Source organism: Tachypleus tridentatus, chromosome 8 (assembly GCF_004210375.1).
Source record: "Tachypleus tridentatus isolate NWPU-2018 chromosome 8, ASM421037v1, whole genome shotgun sequence".
NCBI lineage: Eukaryota > Metazoa > Arthropoda > Merostomata > Xiphosura > Limulidae > Tachypleus > Tachypleus tridentatus.
Window position 1 is genome coordinate 140,755,587 of NC_134832.1, and position 15,208 is coordinate 140,770,794.

At 35.9% G+C, this 15,208-nt stretch overlaps 1 protein-coding gene across 1 annotated transcript in view; it reads right to left on the minus strand.

The window, feature by feature from the left end:
- Positions 1-7,073: 7,073 nt before the first annotated feature.
- LOC143223622 (uncharacterized) overlaps positions 7,074-15,208 on the minus strand; it is a 47,483-nt gene continuing 39,348 nt past the window's right edge. Inside the window, exon 4 of the mRNA XM_076451790.1 lies at positions 7,074-8,665. Coding sequence (XP_076307905.1) covers positions 8,568-8,665 — 98 coding nt within the window. The 3' untranslated portion in view covers positions 7,074-8,567. The remainder of the gene's footprint in view (positions 8,666-15,208) is intronic.

Genomic DNA, 15,208 nt, shown 5'->3' on the forward strand with positions numbered 1-15,208 from the left:
ACAGAGAAGAAACAAACGAAAATGCTAACCCTAATTACGAGACTAATTCAGTTTTACTGTGTGATTAGATTTTTAGGGTGGTCAACGTATCAGATGCTAAAAAAGATGCGAGTATAAGCGAATTAATCAAAACAGAAAGATAGGTTAAAGCCTCCCCACCGATGCAGCGGTAAGCCTACAGACTTATACCACTAGAAACTGGATATCGATATCAGTGGTGAGCACGGCACAGATAGTCCATTGTGTAGCTTTGTATTTAACTGTAAACAAAAACAAAGGTTAAGGATTTTTAATGACCAATAGATGGCACCCAGGGGCTTGCGGTGATCTGGCCTGATGGGGAAACAAAAACATAAAAAGGTGGATTACAAGACAAAAAAAATATGTACACGATGGCCAATAAAGATAAAATTAATTACTCCTAATATTTAATCGTATTTAAGATCACGTTCTTCCAATTAAAGATAAAAACAAGAGATATTCGGCTACTTACTTTATTTGTATGTTACTTACATTCTCCCTTCTTTTTGATTGGATAAATTTATTACATCTACATAGAAACCATCAAGCTGTATTTCTTCAGGAAGCTTTTTCTCAATTACGATTAACGCTAAACATGCAAGTCTTTCTTGTCGTTATGCATTTCTGGTGTAGCTGTGTAGTCTTTTTAAACGAGAGAAGGAATGCTCAGCTGTGGCACTGGTGGCTGGAAGAGCCATGGTTAATAAACACGCTAAAACTTTTCATATAATATATTCATAAATTATTATATTTTTTCTATTATATTAGGTTTGTTTATTGTACGAAACGCTAACTTATTTATAAATTATTATATTTTTTTCTATATATTAGGTTTGTTTATTGTACGAAACGCTAACTTATTTATAAATTATTATATATTTTCTATATATTAGGTTTGTTTATTGTACGAAACGCTAACTTATTTATAAATTATTTATTTTGCATAATTTTTTTAGTGATTTAAATAATTTAATATATAAACTATAAATTGTCAATAAGTTCCAGTTTTGCGTGTATTTTGAAGTAAGATAAACTGGTAATTGCTTCCTTTATGCCACAGAAGAAGCCAATATAACATTCAATATATATTGTTTTCTTTTTAAATAATTACGAATGTGAAAGTTTTTATTCAGAAAATTATTTATGTAAGAAATATTTTATAGCTCGAAGAATATATTATGTAATAAAATGTTTTTAGTTAGAAATAAAGCCTTTTATAGTAAGAAAAAAAGCGAAAATTAATTCGAAAAATGAAGCATTTTACGAGTTGTTATCCAGATTCTTCCCAACAGTGCCTTTTCCCATATAAGGTAATAACTGATTACGTACAGTATAGTGAAGTGCTTACGTATGAATTAATTACAAGTTCATAACGTCCTATTTTCCTGATACTTAATAATTAATTCTTTTTTAAGCTTATTTTGGTGAAGCACTGTTTTACTTGCTTCCATGGACCACACGCCTTTGATGGCACTAAAAGCCACAGTGAAACAAAATGGCCGACCAGAAAAAAATCAACACGAAGCAAGATAACTCAAGAATATAGCTAGATATTACTAGATGCTCAATTTACCAATCCGAATAACAGAAGACTCTAATAATCACCTTGAAACTTAGAGCGACGCCCGGCATGGACAAGTGTGTTAAGGCGTTCGACGCGTAATCCGAGGGTAGCGGGTTCGAATCCCGGTCGCACCCAACATGCTCGCCCTTTCAGCGGTGGGAACGTTATAATGTAACGGTCAATCCCACTATTCTTTGGTAAAAGAGTAGCCCAAGAGTTGGCGGTGGGTGGTGATGACTAGCTGCCTTCCCTCTAGTCTTACACTACTAAATTAGGGACGGCTAGCGTAGATAGCCCTAGTGTAGCTTTGCGCGAAATTCAAAAACAAAACAGATACTTTGAATATTTCTGTTGTAACTGAGCGTGGCTTAAAAGACATGCTGTGTTATTGCTATGTTTCATCTACCCTTGTACCTTAAAAAGGTGGGGTTTGTGTAGCTCTGAATATCATCGAAAGTGGTATGTCGTATAATGCTCTAATAAATAGCTTTTCCACTGAGGTGTTGGTGTTGTAAACCCGGCTGTTTTATACGATATTGCATTCTGAGGAGCTACCCAATTTAATCGATTTGTTCCGAGTCAGGTGATGTTTCCGATAAGAAACGAAGCATAGCTTTATGGTCGAAAGACGAACGTTTTTAACAGAAATACACTTAGAAGTATTAACGTACCGAAAGTCATTTTCAGTAACAGTTAGACATCGTGTGATACGTATGTACTATAACTAGGAACGTAAAGAAAAAACTCGTGATTTGCAACATTGTCTCATAGCTCTCATATCTTTCTCTGTTTTTTTATAAGCAGTGATGATTTTGTGATAAGAGCAAGTGCCTGTGTTAAGTTATTTCTATTCATAGAGATCCAACCATACTATGACATACCAGAGGGACATCAAGTACTGTTGTTGTGGTTAATGTTACATGTTACGCGCACAACGAGGCCCGGCATGGCCAGGTGGGTTAAGGCATTCGACTCGTATTCCGAGGGTCGCGGGTTCGAATCCCGGTTGCACCAAACATGCTCGCCATTTCAGCCGTGGGGGCGTTATAATGTTACGGTCAATCCCACTATTCGTTGGTAATAGAGTAGCCCAAGAGTTGGCGGTGGGTGGTGATGACTAACTGCTTTCCCTATAGTCTTATACTGCTAAATTAGGGACGGCTAGCGCAGATAGCCCTCGAGTAGCTTTGCGCAAAATTAAAAAAAAAATACACGCACAAGGTACGTCACATGCTAGCTCAAGTATACAGAGTGACAAGTGGCTATTTTTGTTGTCAGATAACCACGGATTCAATTAAAAACACACAGGAAACAAACTGTGACAACATTAAGAAACGTTGGAAGATCAGTTATTTTCAAGCACAAACCCGCATAATGAACTATTTGTGCTGTACCCACGATATGGATCGAACATCAAAATAAGTTTTCAAACTTACCGCTGAACCCCAGGTGTACATGGGAACAAATACTTTGGAAGTGTAGAGGGGGCGGGGACTGAGTAACCATAATGCTCTCAAATTTTTATTAAATTAAAACTTAATAACTACAGGTGTGAGATAATTGGTCATCTCTCAGCATGCAAAGTATCCTATTGCTCGGGGGGACATGTCCCCTAGAAAAAAAAGTGTATCGAAAGTGTTATTAAAAACATAGCTTCTGTATAAATTTAAAAATGGAAATAACCTTGGGGAGCAAAACATCCCTTGATCCCTCATATTTGCCCTTGTGTTGAGCCCCTGAGAATAAGAAGTGATCAGAGTCAAATACAAGATAACCTTAGAAATGAAACTGGTAAAAGAGAAATGATTAAAGTTTAACGGTAAAACAAATATTTGTCAGGAAAATATTGAAAAAATTGAAACAAAACTTACAGTGAGTAATTTGGTGTGCAAAATTGTCTGTAGAGATCGATATAGTGGAATTGACTATTACATTATAACGCTAATTTCCACGACTAAAAGTGCGAACATGTTTGGTGGCGGGATTCGACCCTGCGGCCTGCAGACTGCAAGTCAAGCACGACAACCACAAGGCCAAATAATAAAATAAATTTAATGTGTGTTTTTTTACAGCAAAGCCACATCAGGTTATCTGCTGAGCCCACCGAGGGGAATCGAACCCCTGATTTTAGCGTTGTAAATCCGAAGACGTACGGCTGTACTAGCGGGAAACGATAGAAAGTTAAAAGTTCGTACATATATAAATTAATGTCAAAAAAATCATTGAGACTGAATCATTGTAGATAAAAAAATATGAACGGTTACAAAAAAGAACTCGCTCTTTCAGCCGTAGGGGCGTTAAAATGTGATGGTCAATCTCACTATTCGTTGGTAAACAGAGTAGCCCAAGAGTTGGCGGTGGGTAGTGATGATCAGCTGCCTTCCCTCTAGTCTTACACTACTAAATTAGGGACGGTTAGCGCAGAGAGCCCTCGTGTAGCTTTGCGCGAAATTAAAAACAAACAAACAAACCAAATATAAAATCGAGGTAGAAGATGATCAGAAATGTTATTTACTTGACGGACAACCTTCCTAAAAATCTATCGTCAGTGGAGATTACATTCGATTACAACATTCTTCAAAATCAATCGAACAATACTGCTATGAAAACGTGTGATGCGTATGTGAGAGGTAAATACGTCATAGGCAAAAACAAACAAACAAAAATTTAGCATTTTCTTTTTTTCAATAATTCTTATTCAACCATAAGAATTTTGAAATAACGACACGTTTTTGTAATAAGTGCACTCTATTCGTGATGGCGAGAAACGAGTGCACTTTATGATAATCAATCGGGCGACAGTGGCGAAACAAGTTCTCAGAAACCTCGTGGTATGCTGTTCACGCCGTGCCTGGGCAGTTCGCTCCAGTTATTGACAATTGCCAACCCCTCCCCCCTTCCCTAGTGGCACAGAAGCACGAAGAACCTGCAAGGCTTCTCCATTCGATATAAATGTTGTTTACTGGTATTGGTAACACGAATTTTGGGTTTTTTAAAGATATCAATAAACTATGTAATGATCGTATAACTGAAACGCACTATAAATATTATGACATGGTGTTTCATCTAATGTGGGAATGTGCTTTGGTTATATCCACAGTTATGGATTTTTCGGTAAAGTCGTGACTGTATCACGGTAAATCGGATATTTAGGAATTGTACCACGATAACTGAAACACTGACAAAGTTGTTCTGGTTAAGAATTGTATCATGATAACTAGGACAGTGATGAATTGGTTCTGGTTAGGAATTATGATAACTAGAAAAACCGATTAATTGGTTCTGGTTAAGAACTGTGACACAATAACTAGAACACTGATGAATTGGTTCTGGTTCGGAATTGTATCACGATAACTAGGACAGTGATGAATTGGTTTTGGTTAGGAATTGTATCACGATAACTAGGACAGTGATGAATTGTTTGTGGTTAGGAATTGTGACACGATAACTAGGACACTGATCAATTGGTACTGGTTAGGAAGGACAGTGGTGAATTGGTTCTGGTTAGGAATTGTATCACGATAACTAGGACAGTGATGAATTGTTTGTGGTTAGGAATTGTGACACGATAACTAGGACACTGATCAATTGGTACTGGTTAGGAATTGTATCACGATAACTAGGACAGTGGTGAATTCGTTCTGGTTAGGAATTGTATCACGATAACTAAGACAGTGATGAATTGGTTGTGGTTAAGAATCGTATTGACAACAAACATATCAGGTCTCGTTGAAAAAATACATCAATGACAACATTGTGAGTGAAAATTCTAGTTTTGTTTAGGAACTGTACATGTAAAGCCAACAGTTGTAAAAGTCCTGAAACAAACCGAGAGACACTGCACGGTCCAGTTTGTCATAGGCGAAATGTTTAATCATAAATAAAAAGGTTGAATAACATTGTACATTATCACTGTGTTAATGACCTTTATAAATAGATAACAGATCATATAATATTTCCGAAAACTGACGCTGAACTTTAGAACTGAAATAAGACATCACATTCTAATTATTTATCTTCTTTTCTTATTCGGTTTTTCGATTTTAAGTTTGTTTTCTAAGTCGTGGGATAAATCATTTTAGAAATTAACATAACCATCATTATTATTAAGCAAAGTTATGTTGTAGATGTAGAGTTCTATTACTTATACATTTCTCTACCTTTCTCTATTGAGGGGCGACACTTTACTTGTAACCTAAAATTCAAACTTAGTTTAAACGTTTCTCTTCAAAGGGTTTGTTTGTTTGACTTGAATTTCGCACACAGCTACACAAGACCTATCTGCGCTAGTTGTCTCTAATTTAGCAGTGTAAGACTAGAGGGAAGACAGCTCGCCAACACCATCCACCACCGACTCTTTAGCTACCCTTTTAGCAACGAAAAGTGGGATTTATCGGAACATTATAACGCTCCCAAGGCTGAAAAGTTGAGCACGTTTGGCGTGACTGAAATTAGAACCCGCAACCCTTAGATTACGAGTCGAACGCCCTAACCGCCTGGCTAGCCGGGTCTTCCCTCTACAAATGGTTTTACTATGAACGGTTTGATTTCTACTTAGTTTAACTGTTTCCCTGCAAGATGTTTTGCTGCAGAGGGTTTTCCTGTTGATTTAGAAATAGCGGCTGATGATTGTTTGTTTGGCGAAATACCATTTTCTTGAAATGTACGTTAAACGCGGCCTTTTTTTTTATAAAAATAGTTTGTAAATTACTCCAAACAAGAAAAGCTAGCTTAGATGGTTTACAAAACTTGGTGTATTATGACCGTTTTTCATGCCTGTCTTTATAAATGTAAATATATGATTTTTAATTTAACTTTACAATTGTGATTTCTATATCGGACTCCTGCCGAATTTTTAGTTTTTCATGAATGCACTTCAACTGTTTTGGAACAAACCCCCACAGAATCCCAGTATATTAACAGGCCATTTGAAGGTGTAGTGGTTTGGGGAAAATTAATGTAAGTGTTGAAATATTGAAACACAGTCATAATTAGACAAATTTTAACCAGATTAACCGGCAACTGCTTTCAACTTTCTATTTTTATTATATAGCTACTTCCACTTGCATTTGATTACGAAATACTCGTAAAAGTGTGCGTGCGTGCGCGCACGCGCGTGCGTGTTTACTTATAGTAAAGCCACATCGGGCTCTCTGCTGAGTCTACCGAGGGGAATCGAACTTCTAACTTTAGCGTTGTAAGTCCGTGAATTTACTGCTGTACTAGCGGGGGACGCTCGTTAAAGTAAACAAGCACAGAGGACAGATTTGAGGGCGACTCTGTCGACGAAACTGCTTCTTAAACGTTTCTGGTAAGTTGTAGATTATGTAACTGGAGTTCAATCTGCCCATTTCCATTACGTGATCCCAGATTTAATGCGACGTGTCTTCTATATCGGTATCGTGGGTAATTTAAAATCCTTTTATAAAATATATCATGTTTACTGGATAGTATCGTGTAAAAACAATATGAAAAAATAATCCATTTGTAATAAACAGTTGATCACAGGAACCTTTAATGTTCAAAACTGCAGGTTTTCTTTTGAGAAAACTGTATTACATACACACTCACGAGAAGACAAAGATGCATTATTGATAAAGATAACCATGCTTTTAAACGCAATTGACAAATTGGGCTGCACTGTAATATATATATATATACATGTATCTTTAGTCTGATGTAGATTCTTGTATTTACGTTGACGAGACACAACAAATGTAACCATTATATTACTTTTATTTATTTTCTACGCTTTCTCATTTTTGTTTTCTCTTTTGAAATATAGAGTTTAGATTTAATCGTGGCCGTTAGGAAAAGCGGTAAAATGTTTGAAGAAGAAAACGCCCTCTCAGAAACAGGTAATTAAAACCCCATTATTAATTCAAACTCTCTCTCAAAAAAAGAAAAGACAACAATGTTATCATTCAGTTTTTTTTGTATTCATTATTGTAAACTTATTCCTATTTCGAAGTCTTAGAGGATGAAAATATTTTCGGCATTTGAAAATTGTCTTTGTTAAGATTCACGTTTTTATTTTTTTAAAGTTCCTTATGCTTTGCATTAACATCAAATCACCAGTAAAAATTAAAAAAATTCTTTCGTGAGAAGGAATAGTCGTTCGAATTGAAAATTATATCAGAAATGAGAAATTTTCCATTAGAATGAAAGCACATTTAAAAAAAAAAAAAGACCTTTGTTCAGACATTCACCGGTTAAACATGAAGGTCAAAGTTGCTTTGTTCCAGTTATATTCTCTTTAGCCTGAATATACAGGACTTAAACAAACCAAAGTTCGCTACTCACAATCTGATAGCTAGTCATTCAGTGTTCAGATGATAAAATAAATAAATGTTAGTCATCATTTTTGTGTTGTTTATATAAAGGAAAGATTGTAAATGCTTAAGGACAATATCTTAAGGTCATTCTGTTGTATACCTCTCATGTTCTCATGTTCCACCAGGAGAAAGTGACCAATCTAGACGTTACATTTTTTTATGTATGTAGCATTGAGAAGGAAAGTCCGCCATTTCAAAATAATTTATAAAACAATTCTAGACAGTCTTTATAAAGACAGGGGGCACCACTTTCAACTTGCAAACAGGGTTCTATCCTAATGGGGGAAAAAAAACTACACAAAGCGCGAGCATATATACATGTGACATAAACCACAGAAATTTTAAACATCGTATATAGTAGATAAATACTTCAAAAGCTATATTATTACTTTCGTACTGAGTTTTGTTTTTCTTGTTTCTTTCAAGTCTGATTCTCAACACAGGTTAAACCTCAGTGTACAGTTTGAAGGTTACATGTGCCACGTGAGGGTCATGCTGGGTCATCTTCCAAATAAGGAAGAAGCTTTTATTATTCATGGTATAGATTCATTATCAACTTCTTTTCTTCTCCTTTTCAGCTCTCTATAGCCTGTTTTCACACATACATACAAAAGTTCATCCTAATTTTTGTCCTTATACAGTTTTCGTTAGCGAATTTCAAGCAACCTTCTCCCTAAGAGGAACAGGATAATCGCGCCCGCAGCTCCTCCTGGTGTCCTGTAGTTCAGCGCCGTCGCCGAATTCACTATACAAACAGAAATAAATAAGTGATTTTTCAGAATGAAAAAAACATGAAATATTTTAGTTAGGAGTTAATAATAATCAATAATTACGACATGAAAATAAATGTAAGAAATCTGTAACTTGAGAAAATTAAGAAACATAATTACGAAAGTTGCACGTTAAACAATACGAGTACATTAATTATCAGTGAAATTATTAAAATCCTATTACAGGAAAGGAATAGAAATATGATATTTGAACTGATTTCCTTTAAAATAAGGGTTACGTTTAGGACTGTTTTCCTTATGGGAGATTTTAATTGACTTTGTCAATTTGTATGAATCTTCTGAAAACGATACTAAGAAATTCTAATATGACGTAAGCTGAGTGTGACCTAGTTAATAGCATGCCGGACTGAAAATTAGAGGTCCGTAGGTGCAAAAAAAAAAAAAAAATCGCGTTAAGTACTTTAGAGCTGGAGTGCGTTATAATAGTGTCAGTCAAAACCACTTATTCGATTAAGTAGTCGAGGAACTGAAAATTAGGAACGTATAGTGCAGATAGCTCCTGCGAAGGTTTGCAAAAGTATCCGAAACAAAGTAAATCTAAATGCTGCCCTCAAACAAGCTCCAAACTATTTTTTTTTTATTTTGCGCAAAGCTACACGAGGGATATCTGCGCTAGCCGTCCCTAATATAGGACTGTAAGACTAGAGGGAAGGCAGTTAGTCATCATCACCCACAGCCAACTTTTTGACTACTCTTTTACCAACGAATAGTGGAATTGACCGTCACATTATAACGCATGCACAACTGCAAGGTGGCAAGCATGTTTGGTGTGACGGAAATTTGAACCTTCGATCTTCAGATTACAAGTGTATTAAATCCATTAAAACCTGTCAGATCAACTTAACATATTTTTAATATGTTAGAAAGAAAATAGGGTTATAATAATTAAAATTATAAATTTCTCCATTGAAACCTGTAAATGCATGATCATAAATATTATAAAGGTGTTGATTCCATCGTAAAAAAAATAAAAAAATTGGGATTTCTCCAAATTTCTCTCAGCTTTTCGTCAGGGTAATTCAGCATTTAATACTTTAGAAAACAGAGTTAAGAAATAAACTTTAAATATTTATAACACAACTGTTTTAATGTATGAAACATAATATTTAGTTTAAAATGCCTAAAACATGAAATGTGAAATTTAGTTAGAAAAATTATCTATAGGTGGCCTAACTGAGGTAAAATTAAAATGTTTGTATTTTTAAAGCAAAGTTACACAATAGTCTCTGTATCAAAGCGGCACGTTTGTGGACTTACAATGCTGACGGGAAAAGCACATCTTGCCCATTGTGTAGCCTTATGCTTAATTTCAAACAAACAGAAGGCACACAATAACATATCATCGTTTTATCCATTATAGGAAATCGAATCTTCTGATATTAACGTTGTAAGATTGTAAAGTTATTCCTAACTCATTGCAGAACGTAAAAGAAAAGTGAAATGAAATGCGGAAAAAACTAACATTCTAGAATTCAAGTTTCAGTGCGTATTTTGATTTCACATACTTTTACGACGTACATTACTATAAGCGGCATAATATTGTTAATAAACTTGATATTTTAAATAACGTAAAATATTTTACTTTATTTTGCTAAGTTTATCTGTATTAATATTTCTGTTTTACTGTTAATTTATCTGTTTTTTTCTGCCTATCTATCTGCTGCATCCTTCGGATAAACAGTGGAGCAAAATTTACATAAGATCTGTTTTAGACTACAAGGAACGTTCAGGGGTAACATTCAATTTGGGTTTGAATCCCCGTCGCACCAAACATGTTCGCCCTTTTAGCCGTAGGGGCGTTATAAAGTGACGATCAATCCCACTATTCGTTGGTAAAAGAGCAGCCCAATAGTTTGCGGTGGGTGGTGATGACTAGCTGTTTTCCCTCTAGTCTTACACTGCTAAATCAGGGACGGCTAGGGCTAAAAGCCCTAGTGTAGCTTTGCGAAAATTTTAAAAACAAAGAAACAAACATTCAATTTCTAACCGACAAGTTTAAAACTGTGTGTTTCATCCAATTCATGATCGTATGTTTGCTTTATTAACCTTAATATCCAGAATCGATCGTACAAAAACTAATACTTATTTTGGTCATTACAATATCCTAAAACCAACGAAACGCGCAAAAACTGCCAAATATACCTTAGCATTATAACTTTAAAACAATAAAACTTCTGTGTTCATCTGCTTACCTAATGCAGAGAAGTGGAGTTCATTGGAAGATTCAATGTTTTTACATCCATCGGTATCAAAGCCAGTGAAAACCTGTTTTCAGCGTTAAACTAGCCAATGTGTATTGCAAAATATCTGAAAGTCACGTTTACCCTAATATCACTTGCAAGTACAAATTTACAACGTGTGATGTTTACATGAAACGCAATAGCTGTAGATGCAGTCATAATGAGATTCCTATTACAGTCTATGAACTTTAAACACTAAAAATAGGGTTTCGATACCCGTGGTAGGCAGATCACAGATAGCTCATTGTGTAGCTTTGTGACTGAATTCGGTTAAACAAAAAATCTGTTCCAGCTATAGCGACCAGGAAGAGAGTTGGTCAAAAACATTGTGGTCCAATCAAAAGAGGACAAGGACGCTGCGATTCTCATTATACCGACATCATGAGAAGTAGTTATTAAAAATGTATCACCTTTAATAATCCTCTTATCGTGTTTATTAAACGCATAGTTTGTCCTAATTGACGAAAATGTTGAAAAGTAACATTTCTATGCTAGAAATAAAGGCTAAAATAGAATGACCACGAACAAAAATCGTATTTCTTCGGCAATAATTTTCGAAAATACTAAAACATTTTGAATTGTTATTATTATTGTATGTTTTAAAGCAAAAGATGGAACGTCAAACTTATGTAAATGTTATGTAAGAAAGTGAACTAACATACTTCCTCACGTTAAAATTTTTTTCCACAAAAATTAAGACAATTTTTGTACTATGAACTCTCGATTCCAGGGATTCAAAGAATAGAAACAACCAATAACACGCTTTTATACGGAGTAGGTTTCGGTTATGTCAGAAAGCAACAACGTAAACATACCCACACACAGCAATTTAAACGATTAACTATAACCTGCTGAATTAAGTTAGAAATTATTTAATGGTTTAAAGTAAGGGTGTGTCAATAGGGGCCTAATATGCCCCATATGAGGAATATTTAAGCATTTCCACAAATATATTGGTAGTTGTAACAGATCACTTATGACGTCTTGGATAATAATTTTCAAGATGGTGACCCCTGACGTGTACAGACGTCCACGTCAACCACTTTTCATTTTTTTGTGTTAATTACTTTTTAGTTTTCACTGAAAAATATCATTACTTATTAACTAATTAGTAAAATATTAGCTCATGTGTTAAAGTACACTGAGTACAAAATATGTTTATGGTAATGACTTGTACTGTATATAGAATGTGCAAATATTAATAATATCTGGATATACATTTTGAACAAACCTTAACTTTAAAAACATTACAAACGAGCATGCAACATGTAATTATTAAAACGGGGCGCGGTCCTAAAAGTCTCTTCATTTTTGGGTGAATTTTTATGCAGTCATCATCATAAGTGAACGTTAAAGTCAGATACTAACTTATATGAATTTACGTCATTTTCAGTTTACATAGTCTTACTTTAAACTGTTAGCACCATCTTCGCCATGCATGGCCAGGTGGTTAGAGCACTCGACTCGCAGTCTGAGGGTCGCGGGTTCGAATCCCGATCGCACCAAACATGCTCACCCTTTCAACCGTGGTGGCGTTATAATTTTACGGTCAATCCCACTATTCGTAGATAGAAGAGTAGCCCAAGAATTGGCGGTGGGTGGTGATGACTAGCTGTGTTTCCTCTAGCCTTACACTATTGAATTAGGGACGGCTAGCGCAGATAGACCTCGTGTAGCTTCGCGCGAAATTCAAAACACAATAAACAAACAAACAGCGCCATCTTGACTTCGAACACAACCCTTCCTGAAGAGCTTACACAACTAATTTCAAATATTTCATTTCGTCCAAACTTCCTTATTTGAAAATACTTTTGTTTTTCTCACACTTTTACCGATTCTCTATTATTTAGTTCTCACTTAAATTCAACCTTATTCAAAAGTCTATAACATGAGATGTATTTTCCACATGTTCTGCTGAAGGCAATTCATTCACTCTTGCATCTGTCTACTGCATTTTTACGTTCCTTAATTTCAAATTTCAGGTTTTCTCGCCGAACAGGTTCACTCTTTCAGCCCTGGAAGCGTTGTAATATGACTACTAATCCCATTTTTTGTTGGCAGAAGATTAGCCCGAAAGTTGGCGGTGGATGGTGATAAATAGCTGCCTTCTAGTTTTACACTGCTAAATTAGGGACGACAAGCTTTGAACAAAATTTAAATGAGAATAGAATTTCAAGTTTCTACACTCTTAACCCGTATAGACTTGACAACGGACATAAGGAATTTTATAACTGCTAATCCATCAACTTGTCTTATTTTATCTTTTACGCCCTTGAGATAATTATTTAATTTTCAACGTGGGAAGAAAGTTCTGTTGTAATCTGTATCTCTTTTCATTATGGTACCAACACTCGATAAAATACTCTTGTTGTTAACTTCCTTGTTGTTAACATGGCCAGGTCGTGAGGGAGCTTCACGCGTAATTCCAGGGTCACGGGTTCAAATCCCCGTCGCACCAAACATACTCACCCTTTCAGCCGCGGGAACATTATAATGTTACAGTCAATCCCACTATTCGTTAGTAAAAAAGTAGCCCAAGAGCTGGTGGTGGGTGGTGATGACAAGCTGCATTCCCTCTAGTCTTACACTGCTAAATTAGGGACGATTAGCGCAGATAGCCCTCGAGTAGCTTTGCGCGAAATTCACAAACAAGCAAACGTCAATTCTACCATTTATTTTTTCTAATTTGTGGTTATCTTTCTTTTTTATAACTTATTAATACTCTCGGAACCATAATCTCCCCCTAGCTACGTGTTTTAAGAACACTTAACTTGTGTTCATACACAATTACAATTGCAAATTTTAAAGCTTTTCAAATACAAACGTTAGGAAGATGGTCAGGAGAAGAAACGATCTATAATGTGGCGGAATGACAAAGAAAAACGATTTTCTATAATGTTACTGGGCCTGGCGTGGCCAGATGGTTAGGCGCTTTACTCTTAATCTGTGGGTCCTGGGTTCGAATCCCTGTCACACCAAACATACTCGCCTTTTCAACCGTGGGGGCGTTATAATGTAACGGTCAATCCCACTATTTTTTGGCAAAAGAATAGCCCAAGAGTTGGCGGTGGGTTGTGATGACTAACTGCCTTCCCTCTAACCTTGTACTGTTAAATTAGAGACGTGTATCTTTGCGCGAAATTAAAAAAAAATCAAACAAACCAAACCTTCTAGTCTTACAATGCTAAATTAGGGACAGCTAGCGCACATAACAGACGTTATTAGAAATCCATCATCGAGGTCATTTATTAGATTTTCTTTTTCCATTTCCAAATCAAACTTGATAGTAGGACTAACAGAACTGAATGGTCATTCGAAGTACCTTAATGTATCGTTGCCTTTCTGCCAAACAAAGAACGTATCATCTGTACACATTAATCACACCAAACTCTGGAACTATTTAATGCACTCATTCCAAATTATAAAAGCAAAAGAGCAATAAGAGAGGTTACATACTCTCGTTCTACTGCTAATTTGCGAGACTGCATGCGTTTATATTGGATAACATCAAATTTCCACCTTCGAAAACTCAGAAAATCCTTCTCAGATCCAAAAATGATAAACGATTCAGATCATGTTTAGTAGTGTGTTGAAGAGTCACAACCTTAATCTGTCCATGAAATTTGAAACAAATCCAATCACACTTTATATATGGAGTTTTTAACAAAATTTCCTATCTCCTCAGTATAAAAAATGAACAAAGTGATCCAGAATCCTTTACCGGCTTTGGATATGGACATACTGAAATCCCATGTACACTATTCGTTCGCCGTCTTCGTATTTGTCGGGATTCAGCATATGTTTTGGACCAGGAAGGGTGAGGTTCAGTGTAGAACTTATCCTTTCTCTCTCTGCTGAAACAATGGTAAAATCTGGGGTTTGATCCCCCGAAGTGGATACACTAGATATCCCACTGTGGCTTTCCTCTAAAAAACAACCGACTAGTCATACTTTCTTGCTCCTCCTGTGGCTCAGCGATATGCCTGGGATTTACAACGCTAAAAACCGGGTTTCGATACCCGTGGTAGAGAGAGAACAGATATCTCATTGTGTAGCTCTGTGCTTAATTCAAAACAACAACTCTCTCCTAGAAATTGTTATTTTATTTGCAGTTACTGAATCCCAGGTAATAACCCATTTTACTTTACTGCATTACTCTTCCCGTCGCGCCAAACATGCTCGCCTTCTCAGCCGTGGGGGCATTATAATGTGACGGTCAATCCCACTATTCGTTGTAAAAAGAGTAGCCCAAGAGTT